Below are 21,915 nucleotides of genomic sequence, written 5' to 3' on the forward strand. Positions count from 1 at the left end.
TAAATTTCGTACAATTTGGATTTGGGTGAACGGATAGAGCTGGAATCATGCAATTTAAAATGAGGGTCACTGATGAAGAGTAACAAAGATGAACCAAAGGTCGAAAAGTACTAAATTTAGTACATTTTGGGTTTAGGTGAACGGAAATTTGGAGTGTGATCACTCTAAAATTTGAGATAAAGTCCGGAGTTTGAAAAATATATATTAATTCATTCAGTTTATGTTTACCAATTGCGCTTTCTAAATAATGTATTGAAATCAAGTAGTCAAATGTGAAGTATCTTTTCAGCAAAAAGTTTTTTAACGTTTTTGTATGGGAACTCGAAAACGTTGGCCTATGCGACAATTTATTGTTCTTAGTGGGGAACAGAAACGCCTGATTTAAAATGTCTAAAAAAATTTACCTTTATTTAGGTATCTAAGAATTCAAGGTCCAAATTTAAAAAAGGACAATATAGGATTATTAAATTTTTGAAATACCCAAAGTTGATATGGAGATATTGAAAACAATTTTACGGACCTACTTGGGTTCTCGGCGAAACCGCTGAATCTAGGACCTTGAATTTTGAATGTGTGCTATTGTTGTGAAATGGTAGGATGGACATTCTATCTTTCCATATTAAATATTGTTCATTTATATTTAATTCCCTTTCCGCATACGGGCATTTGCTAGTAAGAATATATAATACGCCTAAGACAACACTAAAGAAATCTGTTGCAAAAAGGTAAATTTTTTGTAAAAAGAATTGGTTTATATTATTTAAACGGAGCATATACATTGCCCAGAGTTCTTCTATAACCCGACACGGGCCAAAACAGATCGAAGCGGGAATTCCGGGAGTAATTTTTCAACTTTGACTGTACTATCTTCAACATTATTGCATTATTCTAAAATCTCAAAAGCAATGCTGTTTCAGCCTATACAAAACACAATCCTTAAAGGATGTTGATAATGTAAACACAAGCCAAGAAAGTAACATGCAAAGGTGCGGAATAGCATTGCTAATAACTACGCAATGTGTCTAATGATTAGGAGCGATTGTGTTCTCATCCGGGTATCAATAAAACAAAACATTATCGATGACAGATCCTTGCCATAAGCACTTCATAAATTGGGAGCGAATAATTCCGTGAATTTAATTTTTGATTTTGGAACCACTGTAAGTTTTGTAGTTGATTAGAGATTCGCATTAATTAAAAACAGATGAAAACTCCTAATTTGCAAAATATGTAGGAAATAGGTATGTACGTAATACAAAATTAAAATTTAATGTCTTTTTTTTTTTACAGTGTTTTTTTGTATTTTTATCATTAAATTCTTTTTTGTGAAAATCGGTTTACACAGATGTACGCAAAACTATTGGAAATAACGTTAACAAAAAGTAACGAATTAATACATATCTGCATGTAGTCGGGTTTTTTTCTGCATGACTGCTTTGGTATGATGTGTATCATGGCTGGAAATTTTTGTCAGCAGGTTTTTGTTTAAATAGCGATTGTTATTTGTCATATGTACATGGATACGAGGATAGCAGGCAGCAGTAACACAGGGTGACAAATGTTGGCAAACACAAATTGACTAAATAGAAATTAACAGATCAGATTTTCTAAAAATTATTTGTGAATAAAGAATACTTGATCGTTTCGAATTTGCATCTTAAGGCTGTAATTATGACACAAATTCGAAAGCAATCGAAAAAACAGTATTAAAATTTGCAATTGCAACTGAAATGAGCTTTTAAGCATCATGGCGCATCATGCGAACCTCGTACCCGCGACATACAGCTATTTTAGAGTTGACAACAATTTATTTTCTGTTTTCATGTTTATTTATTTATTTTTATATATATTTATTTATACACAATCAGTCACATTATTTTGTAAAATAAATTTACCTAACTATACACTGTACAGATGGGTTGTTGTACGCGTGTGTTTACATATTCTATTTTATTTATTTAGTTGTTTTATTCTTCTTCGTCATTGTTTTATTTTAATCAATTATTCAGGAGGAGGATTTGTGTTTCGCTTTATTTTCTTTTGTTTAAATAAATTGTATACGTAGTTTCTATATATACGTGTAAATAAAAAATGTTAAAATATTATTAAAAGCTCTTTAGAGGTGTTCTTATCTTCTTCAATTGTTTAGTTTTTCATTACATAATAATGATTAATATATGAATGAATATGTTTTAATATATAAATTAAATGTATATATGTTTGTTTGGGTAACATCTTATATACTTTCTTCAAAAATTTGCTTTGCAAATATCTGTTTCTAGTAATTATGTTTTTTTTTTCATTTATTTATGTTTTGAATTTGTATATAAATTATTTTTATCATATTGAAGATTTCCTATGTACAGAATACAAACGAAAACAACAAAAACAAATTAACATTTAGTATGGCTAACTATTTAAAATCACTAACTAACTGTACATTATATAAAAATTACAAACGAAGATAATCTAAAAATTAAAGTTAATTACATTTTGAATTAAATTCCATGGAATATAACACAACGTACTTTTGTATAGCTGTATGTATGTATTACGAAGTACTAGTAATGAGACTTGCTTGCTGATTTGAAAATATGTATTGGTATTAACGATTGAGAAACCTAAAGTATTTGATTAATTATACCATTGATGAAATAAAAAACATGCAAAATGCATTTCGCCTTTAATAATTACAATAAATATGAATCAAATAAGACAAATTTTTTATCATTGTATAAAATAGTGTTTTGTTAATAGAACTAGAAAAAAAAACCGGAATCTGCAGAGGTGTGTTTATCGTCTTAAAAACAAATTGTAACGAGGAGCATAGTCAGAATGGAAAAATAGAGGATGGTACAAAAACGTTGTTATTATTCACTTAGCTCATATAACATCCTCTTAATGACCATGTCTTGGCGATTACATAAAAGATTACCGAAAAAATAAATAGTTGATTTTCAATACATCATATCATTCAATACAATTGAAGATAATATGTGATATTATTACAGACACAATTATTTAGAAATCTACAGGAATATTTATTAGCATTTCATGACTAACAGAAACTGTACATGTTACTCCACAATATAATGGATTAAATTTCATTCACTCATGACTTACACGTATCCTTAAACCCAATCTAAAAACATTTTACAAAATAGTGTTAAACTATTGAGAAATTATCTTCTGCGTATTAAAGAATCTAAACCGCTATATTTGTTGCGAAACAGTTTGTCCTGAATAAAAAGGGAAACAGCAGGACAAGTCTATTACATTATATCTATGTAGCTATGTATGTACAGGATGTGTACATAGGTTTTTGTACAGGTCACCCTTTAGGCAATTGCAATAACATTTTAAGGACATTGTGTATTTGGATGTGGATAAAAAGTAAGTGGTGTACAGATGTGTATGTGTGTTAACTGTATTGATTCAATGCTATAATACATTTTATTTGGTTTGGTTTCTATTTTGTTTTATCTGCTTTACCGATATTGTTTAAATACAACTGTTATATCAGTGGTGTTCGTTGAAAAACACATCTGCTGTGTAACTCTGTACACTATTGATTATCTGTATTGATGATGATAGCTGCGTAGATATACCGTGTTTTTTTCGGCAAAAGAGTTTGGACACTCACACACACACCCGCAAGGAGAGGAAATCATTCTTTGGTACTTAAAGTTCACATATCGCACAGCGCAAACGTAGTTGATGTAGATTGTTTAATCATTCCAATATAAATGGTATAGTTCCGTTCATGCTTGTTGCTTTGTCTACATTTTGCAGCTGCTGCTACTGACGATAGTGCGTCCGTTTCCCTTTTGCATTTCCGGCTCCATTCCTGTGTAGTATCTGATGTAGAAAAGTGTACAACAATGCTATACAAATTGTGTGTGAGCTAGTTTCAATCGTGGGCTCCAGCGTAATGCAGGTGTTCTCGTGATTCCTTTCTCTCTATCCAATCTGTTTTAAGCATTTATTTGTAAGTGTATGCTAATCTGGCCTTGTATAAGTGTGGGTGTTTGCTCAATAACTCTTTGTGGAAGTTAGTGCTGTAAATGCTGATGGATTCTTTCTTTTCTGTGCAGTGATCGATAGCTGATGATGAGAATGACAATGGTTTGGTTCATTAAACATATCGGTAAAAAGTCAATGTTGGTTGGTGGTCGTCTTCATGTAGTTGCCGTTGTAGCAGTGTTAGGTGGTGACAATGGTGGTTGTGTTGGTGGTGTAGGAATTGTTTTGTGGTGGTCTGTCTCATCATTGCTCTTTCAAGCATTATGACATTTTGAATGCCAGATTCAGTTGTTTTCTATTTGTTTCTTCATTTTTATTATTTCTTTTCTTTGTTCACATGTCTTATAGTCGCTGCATCCAACTGTTTCTTCTTCCGATGCATATCGTTCAGAGGAGCTCTTAACTCGTTGTTAAAGTGCTGCTCGTCCTGATGTTGCAACATATTATCATTATTGTTTTTGTCGTGGTTGTTATTGTTGTTGCTGTTGACGATGTCCCCATTGATATCATCTTGGTATTGCAAGTTAATTCCATCCATGGGGTAAGGTTGATGGTGTTTTTGTTCTAGTTTTTGCTGTAGCTGCAACATCGATATGCCATCGTCGTCATCGCCATCGTTGTTATTATGGTTATTGGTGTCCTTATTGTTATGCTTGAATTGATTGTTGTTGTTACTACTGATTATGTTGGAATTTCCTGGAGCAAATGTCTCATTGATATTATCCTCTTCCTCTTCGGCATTGGCATTCTGTTGTTGTTGATGGGGTGACATTTTCAACACTTCCTTGGCTTTATTTTCCCATAGCCTTCGATTGGCTTTTAGCTGTTGAGTCCAAAAGCATGTCCATGCATTCATTGATTTTAAGTTGTTGTAGTTTGTGTCGTTATGTGTTTGTTTTATCGTTTGTGTCCACGCCAATGGCATGTCCAGTGCCAATTAAAAGTATTCCAAAAGAAATGAAAAGGATAAAGAAGTCATTAATTGAAATTAACTTGAAAATGAATGGCGGTATGACCCGAAATCAAAGCATTGGCCCGTGGCCAATAAATATTGATATACACAGATATGCATGTACATATATAATTATACAAATATAAATACTTATGTATATACAAACAAACAATAATAAATATAAGAAAATTGAAAACTGATAATAATAAATAAATTAAGGAAGGTGTGTGTGTGTAGCTCATATAAATGACGTTTCTCCTCAAGCGTTCAAGAGATAATGGGCGAATTGGGCGAACATGAGGTCAACAAATATTTGTTAAACGACAGAGAAAATTAATTCATTCGGGGTTTCAGCCAGTTGGTCTTTGTGAATGTCGAGACGTCCACGTTTAATTTCACAAAATGACACTTACAATTCGATCAATGAAAAATGCATTACCGTAATTAATTATCATCGCTTATTGTGGAAGTTTTTTGCTTAAAGGCATAACTGGGAATTTCATTCATTTATATCACCTTTTCGAATTCCATTTGTGTTTTTGTTGATTTTTTAATGGTAGTTGGAAAAAAATTTCAATTAATTTTTGATCACTTTTACAATCAAATGCGCTTCCCCAAAGAGGGAAAGAGTTTTTTATTCCGTCACCTCTCAGTATATTGTTTAAAAAAAAAGGTTTAAATTTCTGGTCGGAATAGAGTACAAGAGGAAGTAGTTTCAAATGAATAATAAATAATATCACCAAGAAGATGAACAAACAATTGTGCTTTATCTAAGTACATACATACACACATGAGTACTTAGATGTCCTTGGTGACATTACAGTATGAATATTTAACAATTGCGTATTTGCTTTGTAGTAAAATAATGTATTTGAACAAACTTCAAAAGGGAATAAAGGTGTTCATACATATTTACATATGTAGCAATGTGAAGATAAAATAAAGATTCTGGGTAGTAGAAAATTCCGCTTGGGTCTGAAAGCCCTCACACAATATACAGTAGCATCGCGATAATTCGTACCTCGGTCCCTTGAAGCCATTTCCCTCTCATGTTAACCCCGCTAATTCGAAATCCTCGATAATTCGTGGAAAATGGCCGGTCCCTTGGATTACGAATTACCGAAGTTCTACTGTATTAAGAAGCCCTCAGACAACACTCGAAGCAGTGGGGAGAGGGCATAATGCCGATTTTGAGGTTATAAAAATACTCAATAAACAAGGAAATGAGATTAAAAGAATAATATACTTTCGACAGTGTACGAATTCGAGAGAGGATACAAAAGCCATGAAGATAAAGTCAACACGAAATACCAATAATATTAGTTTTATTACCGCATGAAGCACCTGACCGAACTAGCCCAATAAATATACAAATCAAAGTAAAAATAAACAGACAACATCTCATGCAAAATATAATGAGGAATCTTTTTTTAGAAAAGTTCGTCCGTCCCTCAGTGACTTTTTCATTCATTCTTTCTTGTCTATGTCATATATAAAATGTATTAATTTTGTATCACGAGTTTGTTTCAAAATACATATATGTACTAAATGACATCCCAGCCAGCATTTTTTGAAAATTATAATCAAATTCGAGTCTTTTTTGATCCGACTGCACGATTAAAAAGCTGGAATATGAGCTCATTTTCTGATCATAAATGACTCCTTTGTCGCGAGGAAAATGTAACCTCAGGCGACTCTTCTAAACAAATCACAAATGAGTCTTCCTCTGCATTATTTTCGAGTCATTTTATAATCATGTTCATAATCGTTTATGAGTCTTTAGGGAGTCATTTGTGAGTCTTTTTATTAGACGAAATAAATTTATAAAAAAATTCTTTTTATTCTCTTTTGTTTTTTGTTTCTTCCCTTTGTTTTGTTGTCTTTTCTGCTTTGTTATTTCTTTTAATTATCCTTTATGTTGCGCGGTGATTTGTATACTGCTTCTTCATTTCACTTGGCAAAACCTGAACATGTGTTGTGTTTGTCTATACACTTAATATTATACCTTACATAAAGTTTTATAGAAAGTGTATATGAGAATTTTATTTTTTTATTTACAATCAAATAAAAATAAAACAAAGCAATCAGTTTTTAATCACCTAACTGTTCAAAATGTGATCAGAAGATACATAATTATAATCACTTTCCAAACACCTGCATGACCCTTTTTTGATTAAGCACTTTTCAATCTTCCAGATGATCAAAATGTGACAATAAATAAAAAAAATTGTCACATTTTAAACACTTCAATGACTAATTTGTGATTGCTACACATTTATTGTTGTATTTTAAATTGAACTCTTTTTAATCACTACAGGGAGTCACTTTCGAATCCCTTTCTGATCATACAAGCGACTTAATCAGTTTTTGATCACCAAAAGGACTCTAAAAAGACTCCTCAATGTGATTTTTGAAAAAACAGTCTTCCAAATGCTATCTGGGATATACTTAAAATATTTAGTAAACAAACTTCGGATTCAAATATTAAATTACGTTAAACTAATTTTGGAAGAAATGTTTGAAAATATTCCATTTGAATACGAGCAATCAGGGTTTTGGAGCTTTTGAGTCATTATCTCAGGAAGCATGGACATGAAAAAATGTACCGTTGTAATGGGACCACGAAAACAACCTTCTGCAAATAATTTAAAATAGATCCGAGTCGAGTCCTCAAACTGCACTTTTCCCAAAATTTGTATGGGAGGTACTCTAAGGACGCTATAGTCCATATTCCAACCTGATACATGAATGGATGAACTGTTACGATGTGCAACGATTGGACCAACCAGAAACTCCCGCTAGAGTTATCTTTCTGATTTTCTATTTTAGTTGGTGCCGTCCGAGTTTCTTGGACGTTTTAGGCCAGTATCTCCGGAGTATGAACTTGCGCCCGAAAACATTTGTACCGTTGCAAAGGGGCTGCAGGGACAACTTGCTGAAAAAAATCAAATCGATCCGAGAGGAACACTTAAACTTCACTTTTACCGAAGAAGTGCACCGATGTAGCCCATATTCGAACTCGATCTATATCTGGAAGGAACAATATGATGTGCCAAGTTTGGACCAGGAGGGAGTACCCGAAAGAGTGGACAGATATGGCTAATCTTCGATCTTAAATTAAGTTTGGGCAAAATATTACAAGTGTAAGTGATCCGTTCGAGAGTTATCGTGCACACGGACATGGCTAAATCGACTCCAAATTTTCTGAAACGAATTTCGTCCAAACAAACTTGCGGTATAATACCATTATTTCGATGATGCACAATTTTGGTCGTATCAAAGTGTATACATATACCCTCTTTAGCCTAAAGGCTGAGGGTATAAATATCACTGCGCGAAAGTATGGAGATCAACGTATGAGTGTGGAAAATTCCTTTTGGGGATGGAAAGCCTTTATGAAGGCCTTTAGTTCCTGTCTTTCTCTATTTCCTATACTATAAATTTTCTGTCGAGCAGTTCCTTTTCAAATATTCACTGAAATACTCGAAAAACACTTAAAGCATATTTCAAATGTTAGAATTTGTATTCTTCTAATCAAAGCATATTATAATTATCGGAAAGGGGTGTGTAAGCGCTGATGTTTACACCACTTCGTGATTTCCCAATTCACACCAATTGACAACACCACAGGCAGGCAACCACACTTTATATTTGTTTATTGTTACAAGAAGCAGTGGGCCATGAGCCATTTAGTAGCAAACCTGCAGGCATTATTGATTTAATTTCATTGCCCTAACCCCCACCTCTGTAATGCTTCTGGTAATGGCATTTGTTTGTATTAATTAAAATTATGTATTTATATTACAATGTTTAATTATGCATTAACGCACAACGAATTAACAGGTCATGGGAGCATTGTTTGTACGGATATGTGGTGATGTCAGTGAATATTTGCGGATGTGTGTATTATATTCCTGTATTTCCATGCATACACATGAATGTAACGACAAAAACTCAGTCATTTATGTTAATTTGATTTGCGTTAAGCACAATAATGAACATTTTGTTAACAATTTAATATAAAACCGTAAAATAAATGGATGAATTTTCATTATCTAATTGATGTCGAGAGTATGTAGCGAGGACATGTACATATGTTTAAGTTGAGAATCATTGAAACCATATCGCGACAAATTGGTAATTATTTATATCCCAAATTTGCCATTTACGACAGGTAAAATTACGAATACCGCTTTATTATTCAGGATTAGAAAGATTTTCAGTTTGAGTTACATATAACCGGTCCCTCTTAATGACAAAACCATTCCTTTTCTCTAAGAAATCACGTTTATGGTCTCATAATTGATGCGAAATACAAATGAATCCAAATTGCTTTCTTTCAATTAAATGTTATAGTCGGTGATAGGTGTGGTAATCAGCATCAAGGTTGATTGACAAAAATTTGCCTTCAAATTGTATTTACATTACCCACCCGTCTTAAATATTCCAAGTCATGATTACTTTATGCAGTACCATCATTTGCTGTTCGCCGAAGTGAAAAGGGGATTCAGATTTCTACACGTTCATAAATTTTGGAACATTTCAAAAGTCATTAGGATGCTGAAAGCTAACATAAAGGAACTTAATTGACTATCATTTACTGGAGAAACCGAGAACTGCAGTACACCGAGCTTAGTTAACCAACCAGCGGATTCAGCTGAATGTGCTGTGGTGAGGTGAAGTAAGAGCAGCAAGCAAAGGAATGAAGATTACTTTAAACTACCTAATGTTGTTACGTTCAACAACAAAATCAGCAGGAAGAGCAGTAGGAGCAGAAGCATTACAATGTCAACATTTGTTAGGAAAAACTTTTTTATTTATTTCTTCACAACGACGACGACGACGATGAAAACGGAGACAAACAAAGAAAGAACAAAAAACACCAACAATAATAAAAATGTCTAAGAAAAGGAAAGTTAAAATTAAATGAAACATAATGGAATATAATACGAAAATAAAAGAAATGGATGGATGGATGGATGGCACACAACACGTACAATAAATACAACAGCAATAACAACAAAAACGAAAAGAAAAACGAAACATGAACATTCATAAATGAAAATGCTTGGTGGTAACTAGAAGGAAGCGGGGGACTATACAACAGACAGCTCAAACAATACAACACAATGGGGAATTGAGAAAACACAGTTCAGACCGAACCGAACAGAATTGAACATAAAACAAACTCAGGAACTTAACTAAATGGAGCAAATCACAAAACAAGCGCACGTTAACAACCAAACAAACGGAATAAACGAGGAACCAACAACAAGAAGAGCAACGGCATTTATATAAGCCACACACATACCTTCGATGTATTATCTGCCACCCAGGCGTCTGGCTTACCATAATCCGGCGGATTTGCAAAGGGATCATAGCCCAAAACAGAGAGCATAGGTGCTATGTCCGCCATATCTCGTACCACATCTTCTGGTATGTTGCCCACCCACTTCGATAGAGCTTCTAGGTTTACTGGCTTAATCACTTGGTCCGATGAACGTTCCACTCTGCAAAGACACAAGAAAATACAGAAGCGTGTTTAAAACAAGAGCAACAACATCAAAATAATAGACAAGAAAAATGGGAGACAAAAAGTTAATTGCTTCGTTAGCCATTTGGCTGGAAGACACTATGCTAGCTACCTGGAAGAAAAAAGTTTGTATTCTATACGCATACCCAATGTTCTTTTCTTGGGCCACCCTCCCATACCACTGCGCAAAATAAACCAGCCGTTGTCTTCTGGTTGCATTTGACACCGATACTTCTTGCTGCTTGCACACATACTAAAGCAAAAGCCATAATTGTAAATTATGGCGGAAGTTAGTTAATGATATTAAAATACTGGGAATTTGCAAATGCAAGATGACATAAAAATAAATGGACAGACAGACGGGCTTTTGAAAATAAGGTGACATAGAAAAAACAGCATTGCCTTGAGGAGGACTAAGAAAATTAAAAAAGGAATCATTAAATATGTGTACTGTAGGAGGAGGATTATAATATAAGAACAAGTAGGATATATACAAGTACACTATCAAAAAATGAACATAAAATTAAAAAGAAATGTCTACGGTTACACTATGCAACACTGAAAATGCAAACAACTTCTAGTATACATATTTTGAAAGTACATATTTAGACTACAAATACCCTAGTAGGGTTTTGTCCTGTCAGATCCAATTCGGATTTTATGGCCTCATCTAAACCGGGCTAAATCCACACTTTTTTGCATTTATCAGACCTTTATCTCAGAAACCAATAGGAATTTGGCCTTGCTGTCTTTAGCAATATTGTAGCCCTAAACTAGTAGAACTTATCTTTAGAACAAACCACATAAGAAAAAATCCATCTAGGCATCAAAATCTATAAAATATAGAAAATTTTATATAATTGCTGAAATTCTGGTCAGTATCGGCTAAACTATTGGGAGTTGAACCAAGTAACCTTTTGCAAAAATCTTCCAAATAAAGTTCTCAACAATTCTTTAGAACATTCTGAAACTCTAAAATGCTTACTTCATGTTGTTTCAGCGGTATTTTGCATCATATCTTTTACAACACGTATTTCAAACACAGTTCACACCAACAGTTTATTCTCGCATTTCGGATTTCACTACATTATTGACATTTTTATTAAATCGTCCTTTAAAAATATACTGAAAACAGCGGCATAGAGGCATTTTACAACAATGACATGTTCTGAAGAGTTGTGTATTACATTCCAGGGAATATTTTTCCAAAAGAAAATATTCAGAAAAAATTAACGGTTTTGGAGATACGGTGCGAAATATATAAAAATTGTGGAATTTTTGCATATATTTTGAAATTTGAGGCAATAAAAGTAGTTTTTTGAGTTCAGTATTTCTCCAAATATTTTATTCTTGTCCTTATCTACAAATTTTCTTCAGAGGTCAGATGAAGATTCGCATTGGTTTCAGAGATATAGCCCCAAATTTCTTTAAAAACTCAATATTTAACCATGTTTAGATGGGGCCATAAAATCCGAGCTGGATCTGACACAACAAAACCCAACTAGGGTTTCTTGTCGTTTGGGTCTGTACTTTCAAAAAATCCTCAGTTCGAATTGTTTGCACGAGATCACCTTAAAAATGTTGCACAGTGTTATAGTCCGGTAAAACTATTTTTATATCATACCTACTTGCATCATCCATGATTTAGCCGAGGTCCTTGAAAATCAACCCGACTAATCGAAATATGTAAATGACAGTAAACTTCGGGATCAGGATCTCGCCTACACTATGGATATCACAAACTATATGACATATGTATATTTGTCATACTATATGATAAACAATTACCCAGCAAAAAGTTTGCCTCCAAAAATGCACAAGTGATTTGGAATGACATCAAATTATGCATTGTCACTCACGATTTTTACAAATGCGTGGCTACCAAAAGATGCACTCTTTTAGCACTGTATTTTAACTAACCGTTTGGAATCGCATGTTAACTAACCCTTTAGGGTATAATAGGGTGCAGACCAATTTGCATCCAAAGCACGTGTCTTCATGCAGTGCTTTGGATTGAATTTAAAGGCGCTCTTCAGAATGTGTTTTTATTTTGTTCAAAGATTCAATAAAAATGTATACCATTGTAAACTATCCCAAAATAAATAAAACGAATTTACATGGCACTACTTCTAATTTATTTAGCTGGGTTTGGTCCTAATGACGTAATTATTACTCAAATTGGGAGAACAATTTTGGATTTGATATAAGATGGCAATGTGAGATAGAAACACACAAGCAAATTCCATAAAACATCAAGGAAAAGATTTCCGCTGAAGGCCTAATGTTCGATCCCTGATCAGAACATATTTTTTTGGGCGTCGGCACATCCCCACATTATCTTAGCATTTCTTCTATGAAAAACTACTATATAAGTACTTGAGCTGGAAACGGTCTGCACTCATTGATATGCAAGAAGACTCTCTTTGTCACAAACCACCGACGTAGCCAGGTGGTGGAATAGGGCCTAAAATATTGGCTTCTAAGGCCGATATGAATTTTTGACTACGTCGTTGTTATAAAAAAATATGTTTAGACTTGGATGCATTTTGTATTTATTATTTTGTTGCTTACTTGGAGAGTGGCACACCATTTGGTTTATTGATAAACTCCTCGTGATGTAATACAGAGTCATTCCAAGGAACATCAAGAAATTCCAATATTTTTCGCATCCATTCCTCAGGATGCAATACCAGTTGCTCATAGTAAACCTGCAAAGAGAAATAAAAAATAGAAATGAATAACATGTGCCCAAAGTCCCGTCACTTATTATCAGTTACAAACGGAATCACCATATACAAATCTATGAAATCGAATGAACAATCCTTAAACGTATACCTTAGCGTTTACGTGGCAACGTAGATATAATATGCTGGTCATAAAATAGTTAAATCCTAAAATATAAATGTATTCCCGTCAAAATTAATATATCCGCTAATGTTGATAGTTATCGTGTAGATACACAAAGAAAACGTTTATTTATATACATATTTACATTTTAGTTAATGCTATTATATGAAATATAGCTAAATGTAATAAAATTGCCGACTAAACATTTGTTTTACCATAATGGTTATTATTACTTTTTTTTCAAAACTCTACAATTAAATACTTTTTACATCAACTGCAAACTAAAATCAATTTATTTTCCATGGCAATCCGAAACAATACAAAATCAATTTATTCGACTCATTAATATAAAGCTTATGGTGTCATTGTTCCATAAATCCGCAAAAGGTTCACATTTCAATGAATATGATAGCCGTACTCTGACTATCACTACCACAACAACGCATTTATTATATTAGCCAGGCAGTAAAGTAGCGACAGCATCACGACCAATGGAATGTAATGGCCTAACTGTTCTCTAAACTAAGCCATCGTAATCATTTACAATGAGAGGCTGTACAGAAGTACAGCTTATCGTTCTTCATAAATCACGGATGCTTTGTAAGAAATTTATCATCTGCAGCAGCAACAGCGGATATGGCCGAAAATGATGTGCCGGCAGGCTTACTTGAATTTTTATCTTCTAATATTTCAAATGATTTATGTGTGAATTTTATGAAAATTGAAAATGATGCTGTGGTTTGATGGTTTTGTGTTTCATCTCCTTTCATAATTGAAATTTAATTAAACATGTGGCACCCGCCATACACCCACCCTGTAGTGTTTCATGGGTTTAATAATTGTTCAAATTGGATTGAAACTTTAAAAATTCTAAATCATATACATTTAAAATTTGTTTATGGAAATAGTTTCTTCAACTGAAACCTCATATAAGGAGGATTAAAATAATTCTTATATATCAACACTAGCAGAGTGCTCGCTACTTCGTATGCCGAATAGATATATAAAAAAAAAAACAAATCAACAATATTTAATCTGTTGTACTATTGTTGTACTAATTCCAATTTCAATCAATATATATTTTTATTTAAGTAATGCTCGTACCACATTAGTTCAAGAAACAGCCGTACCAAATTTCAGAATTTGTACGCATGTCAAAAAAACGCCTTATATCATCGTTCATGCAATAAAAAATTTTACCAAATTTAGTACTTTTCGTACACCTGGATATAACCTTAAATCAAATATACCAACCGCGATTCTCATTTCCGACTCTATCAGTTCCATCAAACCCAATTGTAGTACTTTACATATAAATACATATATAAGTACGAATTTCCGAAACCTCCTCCTAAAATTACAAAAATTCCTGCTAACCCCTCTTCACAATAACAAATTATACCACATTCTGCACCATTTAGTACTTTTCATATTATGCATTTTGAAAGCCATTTCCATATCATAAACCCACATACCAACAGCGACTCTAAGAACAAATTTCTGAATTACAGCGCTGTTCCTACACCCGATACAACATTTCGACCGCTTTAGTACTTTTAGTAAATTTATGGTAAGCATTTCTTAAAACACGTCCATATACCAACGTTACACACCAATACTCACCCTAACTCCAAAAATGCAGATTCCAGCTCGGTCTCTACACCCAACAAACAAATTGTGTACTACTTATTAATTTTCGTATACTTATGGTACGTATTTCGACAACCACATATCTCAACCATACACTGACATTAAAGCAAAATAATAACAACAATCTTAATTCCAAATCTCCACCTGTATCCGTTCGTCCAATACAAAATTGTACCAAGCTTAGTACCATTTAGTACTCTTCGTACCCATAAGTACGATTCTTCAAAACAACCTCAATCCTTCACTTTAACAGTAATCTTAAATCCAAATTTCAGGATTCGAGATCTATCCGTTCAACCAAATTCAAATTGTACCAAATTTAGTACTTTCGTGCGAACTTTCAAAACTTCCTTAATCCTACAGGCCTATAGTAATCATAATTTCAAATTTCAGGATTGCTGTGCTATCCGTTCACCCAATTCCAAATTGTACTAAATTTAGTACCATTTAGTACTTTTCGTACCCATTTGTACTAATTTCCAAAACTTCCTCAATTTGTACCAAACTTAGTACCATTTAGTACTTTTCGTACCCGTAAGTACGATTTTCCAAAACTACCTGAATTATAGACTTCGACAATAATATTAATTCCAAATTTCATGATTCCAGCTCTATTCGTTCACCCAAATCCAAATTGTACCAAATTTAGTACCATTTAGTATTTTCGTCCCATAAGTACGAATTTTCAAAACTTCCTCAATCCTACACTCCAACAGTAACCCTAATTCCAAATTTCAGGTTTCCAGCTCTATCCAATCACCCAAATCCCAACTATACCAAATTTAGTACCATTTAGTACTTTTCGTACACATAAGTACGAATTTCCAAAACCACTCCCCATATTTCAATCCTACACTTCAACAGTAACCCTAATTCCAAATTTCAGGTTTCCAGCAATATCTAATCAACCAAATCCCAACTGTACCAAATTTAGTACTTTTCGTACACATGAGCACACATATCCAAAACCACCTCCTTATATCAACCCTACTTCTAAACCTTGATTTTCATTCCAAATTTCAAGCTTTTAGCTTTATCCGTTCACATAATACCCAATGGTACCAAATTTAGTACATTTGAGTACTTTTCGTACACTTATAGTTCGAGTTTCTAAACACCGTTTGGTACATTTATCCTTCATTCTATCTGTGACTCTCATTCCAAATTACTGAATTCTAGCTCTACCGGTTCGCCAAATATAAATGGTACCATATTTAGTACCTTTTAGTACTTTTCGTACCGTTCTAGTTCGAATTTCCATAAACCCAGCCTTATCTGACCCCTTTGGACAGAGAGTGACCCTCACCCGAAATTTCAAGATTTTAGCTATAGCCGTTTATCCTGGGCGTTGATTATCAGTCTGTCAGTCATCATTACTGAACTCTTTTATATGTACAAAAGAAGATTTGAATTTTGCCATTTGTACAGACGAATGGCACCACTTTATGATTTATTATTTTTATAATGTTTTTATTAAAATTATAATTATGTCCCAAAATATAGAATAATTGATGATGAGTAATTTGCTACTTTTTGTTTTTGAAATTTACAAAGATAGCCTAAAACAGCCATTCTACTACTAACTACAGTAATTTCATCTACAGATGTCAGGACATACATTTTTAATTTACTACAAACCTGTTCATGCACAAAACAATGTCTAAAAAGTTCAATATTTTACTGTTCATTTAAAGCAAACTCTAATGCCAGGCCATGGTATTGTGATAGGAAATTAAGCCCACATTGTTAACAATTTCTCCACAAAAGAAATTAATCGCTTTAAAAATGTGCTGCATTTAATTTCCAATCAAAATATTACATTGGAGAGAAGGAGCCGTCGACGCAAACTATGCAACAAAATGGTTTGAAAGTGAGGGGATAAACATAAACGACATGACAGTTACTATTAAAACATTTTTACAAAAATGTTCCAGGCAGGATAGCAGACCGTCTGGTGCCAGATGCACACAGCAAGTGAAGCGGATCAATAGTAGAGCAACTCGCCGGACAAACCTACGCACACAAACACATGGGGTTGTATGTGTGTTGTGAAACAGCTATATGTATATAGTTTAGGGTTACGACATTTCTGCCATTTTTTCAAAAAAATATTTCCTATTGTAAGAGTGAATTAACATTTGCCTATTAATGACTAAAACAAGGCCATGTTTATATTATGGTCTTTTGCAGGGTTAACCTTCTTTATGAGGATTTATTTGAAATATAATCAATGGAATTGACATTTGAAACCCAGTGGGTTTGTTAAATCCGGTTATAATGTTATTCATTTAAATATTAAATAAGGTTACTCACAAACACTTTTAATTGATATGATATATGAAATAAAGTTAGCTTTGTTTCTTTACTTTTTTTAATGGTGAACGTGGTAAAAGAGAAAACTGTCAAAATTGCTCTCTCATGACCAGTTTTAATAGAAAAGAAAAAGAACGAAAAAATAGTAGATCTGGTAGCAATGTCAAAAAGAAACATAAAAATTCACTTTTCTTCTTTTATTTCACAGTTTTGTTTTGTTTTGTCAGTGTTCGCTTTTATTATTCTGATTATTTTGTTATTCTTTTGTTCATTTTTTTCTTCGACAAATATCGAAAAACCTAAACTAAAAATATTTTTATTGTCCTTTTTCCTCCACACTCCTATTTATTTGAACCAAAAATTTGAAAACGATTTATAAAGCTGGTAAACAGCAAATAATTTAAAACAAATTGCTACATTTCTGTTAATGAATTAACAGTTGGGATGTTAACAATGTTAAACAAATACAAAATAGGCCAAAGTGGAGAAATGTAACCATGTTTATTTGACCATTCCCTCGGTGTGTATGGGCACTCCTATTATTTTGAACACACACGCAGAAAAATATATGTTAGAAATATGTTTGGGTCCAAACAAGTATTTGTTTAGGACTGGTTGCAAACAAATATATGTTTGGATCCAAACATAATTTGTTTGTATTCAAACAAATATATGTTCGCAACATTTCGTAAAATATCCCCCCCCCCCCCGAAATGATTTGGTCGTCTACAATTTTTTGAGCTACTTTAACAAATTATTACGTTTTTTCTCTAAAATAATTTTTATTTTTGGAATTTTGAAAAGTAAAGTTAGATTGTTCTGAAGGCTATGTACTAAAAATGTACTGTATGAACAAGTTGTCTACGAAATATTTAAAACTTTTTTTGTTTGAATACTCTTTAACTCTATAATGAATATAAAGGTCTTGAGGCTTTAAACTCATTCTGTATTCAAAAAATGACGAGTTTATTATTGTGCGGATTGGAAGTGCATGAACTGCCATGTTTACTGGACAAAATGTACGATATATCAAGTGTTTTCCGTGGAGTATATCTCTAAAACCAATTAGAAAATTGTTTTACTACCTTAATTTTTTTATTATTTATTTAATGGAGAAAAATGTATTGTTGTGCGTTATAAAGTGCTAATATCTGCTATAAGTAGCATACCCACCAGAATTTTTTTCCTACCATTAACAAAGTTGTAGCTGAAAACAACCGTAAACGAAATTGAACATCCTAAAAATACTTCTGGACGTACATATCGCTCAGTTACTCAAAGAGTGCCACATTTCAAAAAATCGAGTTTCGAGAAAAATTTCAACATAAGTGCAATTTATGGGCTGTTCGAGAATCCTTTGGACATTTTGACCAATGATACTGCTTGCGGTCTTGGTTACAGCGATATTCTATTTTTCGTGGTAAGTCCATGCTTCCTGACATAACGATTCAAAAGCTCTAAATCTTACCATGATCAACTAAAATAATGGCTTGACACCATAACTATCAAAAGGAATGACTTCCAAAATTAGGTCCACTTCCAAAATGGACCATTCTTTCAGGTATCTTCACCACAAAAGTGCAAAACTTTTGCGCTCTTATCGAAGTCAAACTTATGGGCTCAGCATAAGAATTTAGTCGCAACACCCACAATCTTGAAGTTTTATACCCAAATGTTTCGATATTTTTGTCGGAAAGTTTATGCGTCCAAAAAAAGCCACAGAATTCTGAAACTCTCTGATTACACAATTTATAGGACAAAGATTTTGGTTATGAAGCCCGTATTCGATCTGTGTATATATAAAAGTCTCAACTTACACAGGCTGTCGGCAAACCCGACTGATATTTTTTAGTTGTTTTCGAGAAAACAAAAGTTATGAATTTTCATAAGTTTACCTCCGCTGTGCCGACAGAAGTCATATTCCTTGGAAAGTTTTAAATGTCATCGAGTTCATATACATCTAATCGTACAATTAAGATAGAAATAAGGCGGAACAACAACCATTGGGATATCAGTAGAGTTTTTGAGTTACCGACAATTGTCGGTAAAATTAAAATACTTATAATTTCGGTAATTACCGATTTTTTAGGTAAGTTAGCGACGGATAAAAAGCAATGTAAAGTTATACCGATAGTAAGACTGTTTTCATTGAACTTTTATTGAACTTTTCATATATAATTTTGGGTTTAAATTTTACCGATTTTTGTCGATAACTCAAAAAATGTGTTAGACAATCGCACTACCGATGGAGTTTTTCGACTTAACCTATTTTGTCAGGACTTAGCTTAAATTTTGCCGAGACAGAATGTGGATTTCGTAGTCTCAAACAGTACTGCGAGTAGAATTCGGAGTCTATGAGTCGTAGTTGGTATCGCCCGACTCCTGATAAAAATGTTTTCTCTTTTTTCTAAATGCCTGTTCCAGAACCTTCAGGAATCTACACATTTTTGCTACTAAAAATGAGTAGATTCTTGCAGTACTGGAACAGACCATAAATATAATTTTCTGAATTTTTTAGTTGGCTTGCATGAACTCTATCACTTCTGGTAAAATAGTAAAGTTTTGGTGTTTTTATGACATAAAAGAATATTATTTTCTAACAATAGTTCGGTACAAGCCCAATCTGCACTCGCGGATTCGATTTATTCTTTTTTGGAGTTATTGATTTCAATTAATTTATGGTATACAAATGTCATTAATAGGTTTTTAGATAGATCTTCTTGTCAGAATCAGTCCTCGTGGTAAAAATGTGTCCAATTGATAACTTAATAAGGCAAAAGTAAGACAAAACTTTTTTAATGGGACTGAAGTTAATGTGGGATATATGGATATGTACTTTAAAGAAGAAGAAATACTGAAAATCTTTGAAATAGAATCGAAAATGATAAATAAGACCTACTGTGGTTAAAAATTCTGGGATACATTAAAACGTAAACCTATATGGGTAATGTTCATTTGAAAGATTTTTTAGTTATTGCGTCAATTGCGTTGGAGAATTTGGTTAAAATCTTCAAAATACCAGGGGGAATTTGTGTATGGGGACTATACTGAACATGTTCTGATATGGTTAATTTCAATTCTAAACATCCACAGACTAATTTATTATACTCTGTTCCAAATTTTAAAGTTATATCTAAAATATTGTAAACTCTCTTAATTGAAATTATATACTTTGTATCAATATTTCATATGAAATCAACTAAAACCCTTTTAAAATAGCTTTACGTAATGCTACACAACATTTTTTAATTTCATAATTTTTGGTCTAGTTGGGCACGTGAATTTTAATGCCTTACAATAGGCAACCCTGATCGCAAAAACTATTGTTTGCTGAAAACGTGACTAAGCAGTCGGAACTATGTTGCTTATTCTCTTTTCTGTTGTGTGCTGCAAAATATGAGTATGCTTGTGCGGTGCTGTTTTATTATAACAGGAATATCGAATCGCATTAGCTTTGCTATCAATATTTTTGTGAAATGTGTTACTACATGTTGCCGTTGTTCATTGTTGCTAAACATATTTCCAAGAAATTTTAGCAGGCAAAGCTGCACATTTTCGTTGCTTTTGCATTTTAAATCCTGGCTTTCGGTTATATACATACCATCTTATAATTGAAAATTTATCTAATCTTAAGAAAATGCTCATCAAAATATGATACAGGCATATGAGTTTGTAAAAAAGTCATAACCCTAATATATACTCGTTCGGTTGGCTTCTAATTTTAAAATGAAATTACGTACTATTTGGTATACATGTGTATACAATCGTACATATAAATATTTATTATGAACGGTCGAATAAAAATGCCCTTTTAACTTGTTACAGTTATATTACTTCGGCATGTTATCTAAAAAGATTCAACAGTGAGTAGATTGCCTGTATACATACACGTTGGGGCTGTGTAATTAAAAAATGTATATTCTGAGCAGAAAACGAAATAATGGTTTTAAACCCACATTTGTTAAATACAAATCAGAGTTTTAGACGATTAGGAGCCGATTTAGCCTAATTATCTAGTATCCTTTAAGATAATATTGTAAAAAATTGGTTTTACACAACATTAAAAAATAGTAATTTCATACATTGCACAGTGGTCCCACTTGTATGGAAAAGAGTGCCAAAAATAGTTCTAATCGAGCTACCGTCTCCAAATTTTAAACGTAGGTTTATAACAAGCCAAAAAGATAGAAAACCATTTTTAGTGGACGTAGGTCCATATTTGGGTATAGCTCCCATAGAAAGGTACCGGCCGATTTGTGGTATTTTGACGATTTTGGCCAAATTAACCAACCGATTTGTATGTTATTTTGCATTTTGAGTTCTGAGTGAATAAACTACCTCCTTGCAAAACATATTCAATATAGGTCCACGTTTAGGTATAGCCGCGATATAAATGTACCCTCAGATTTTCGGTATTTTGAAAATTTTAGCGAAATTTTCCAAATGATTTGGCTGTAATTTGGCATTTTGAGCTCTGAGTGAACCAAATATCTGAGTGGTCAATATTGGTCTACGTTTACGTATAGCCCCCATATAAACATACCTCCCGATTTTCGAAATTTTGACGATTTTACCCATATTTTCCAAACGATTTGGC

The 21,915-nt window shown here is 33.1% G+C and overlaps 1 protein-coding gene across 12 annotated transcripts in view; it reads right to left on the minus strand.

Moving 5' to 3' along the window:
- Positions 1-1,806: 1,806 nt before the first annotated feature.
- Positions 1,807-21,915, minus strand: part of Tpst (tyrosylprotein sulfotransferase) — a 118,625-nt gene continuing 98,516 nt past the window's right edge. For 8 of the 12 annotated variants that reach the window (XM_073978367.1, XM_073978363.1, XM_073978361.1 and 5 more), the window contains 3 exons: positions 13,080-13,216; positions 10,287-10,485; positions 1,807-4,846 (listed from right to left, as the gene is read on the minus strand). In XM_073978367.1, the coding sequence (XP_073834468.1) occupies positions 4,340-4,846; positions 10,287-10,485; positions 13,080-13,216 (843 nt within the window). In that variant the 3' untranslated portion in view covers positions 1,807-4,339. The remainder of the gene's footprint in view (positions 4,847-10,286; positions 10,486-13,079; positions 13,217-21,915) is intronic. The other 4 variants (XM_073978372.1, XM_073978368.1, XM_073978370.1 and 1 more) reach the window with 1 other exon arrangement.

This window comes from Musca autumnalis, unplaced genomic scaffold (genome assembly GCF_047663935.1).
Source record: "Musca autumnalis isolate F117 unplaced genomic scaffold, ASM4766393v1 scaffold_3, whole genome shotgun sequence".
NCBI lineage: Eukaryota > Metazoa > Arthropoda > Insecta > Diptera > Muscidae > Musca > Musca autumnalis.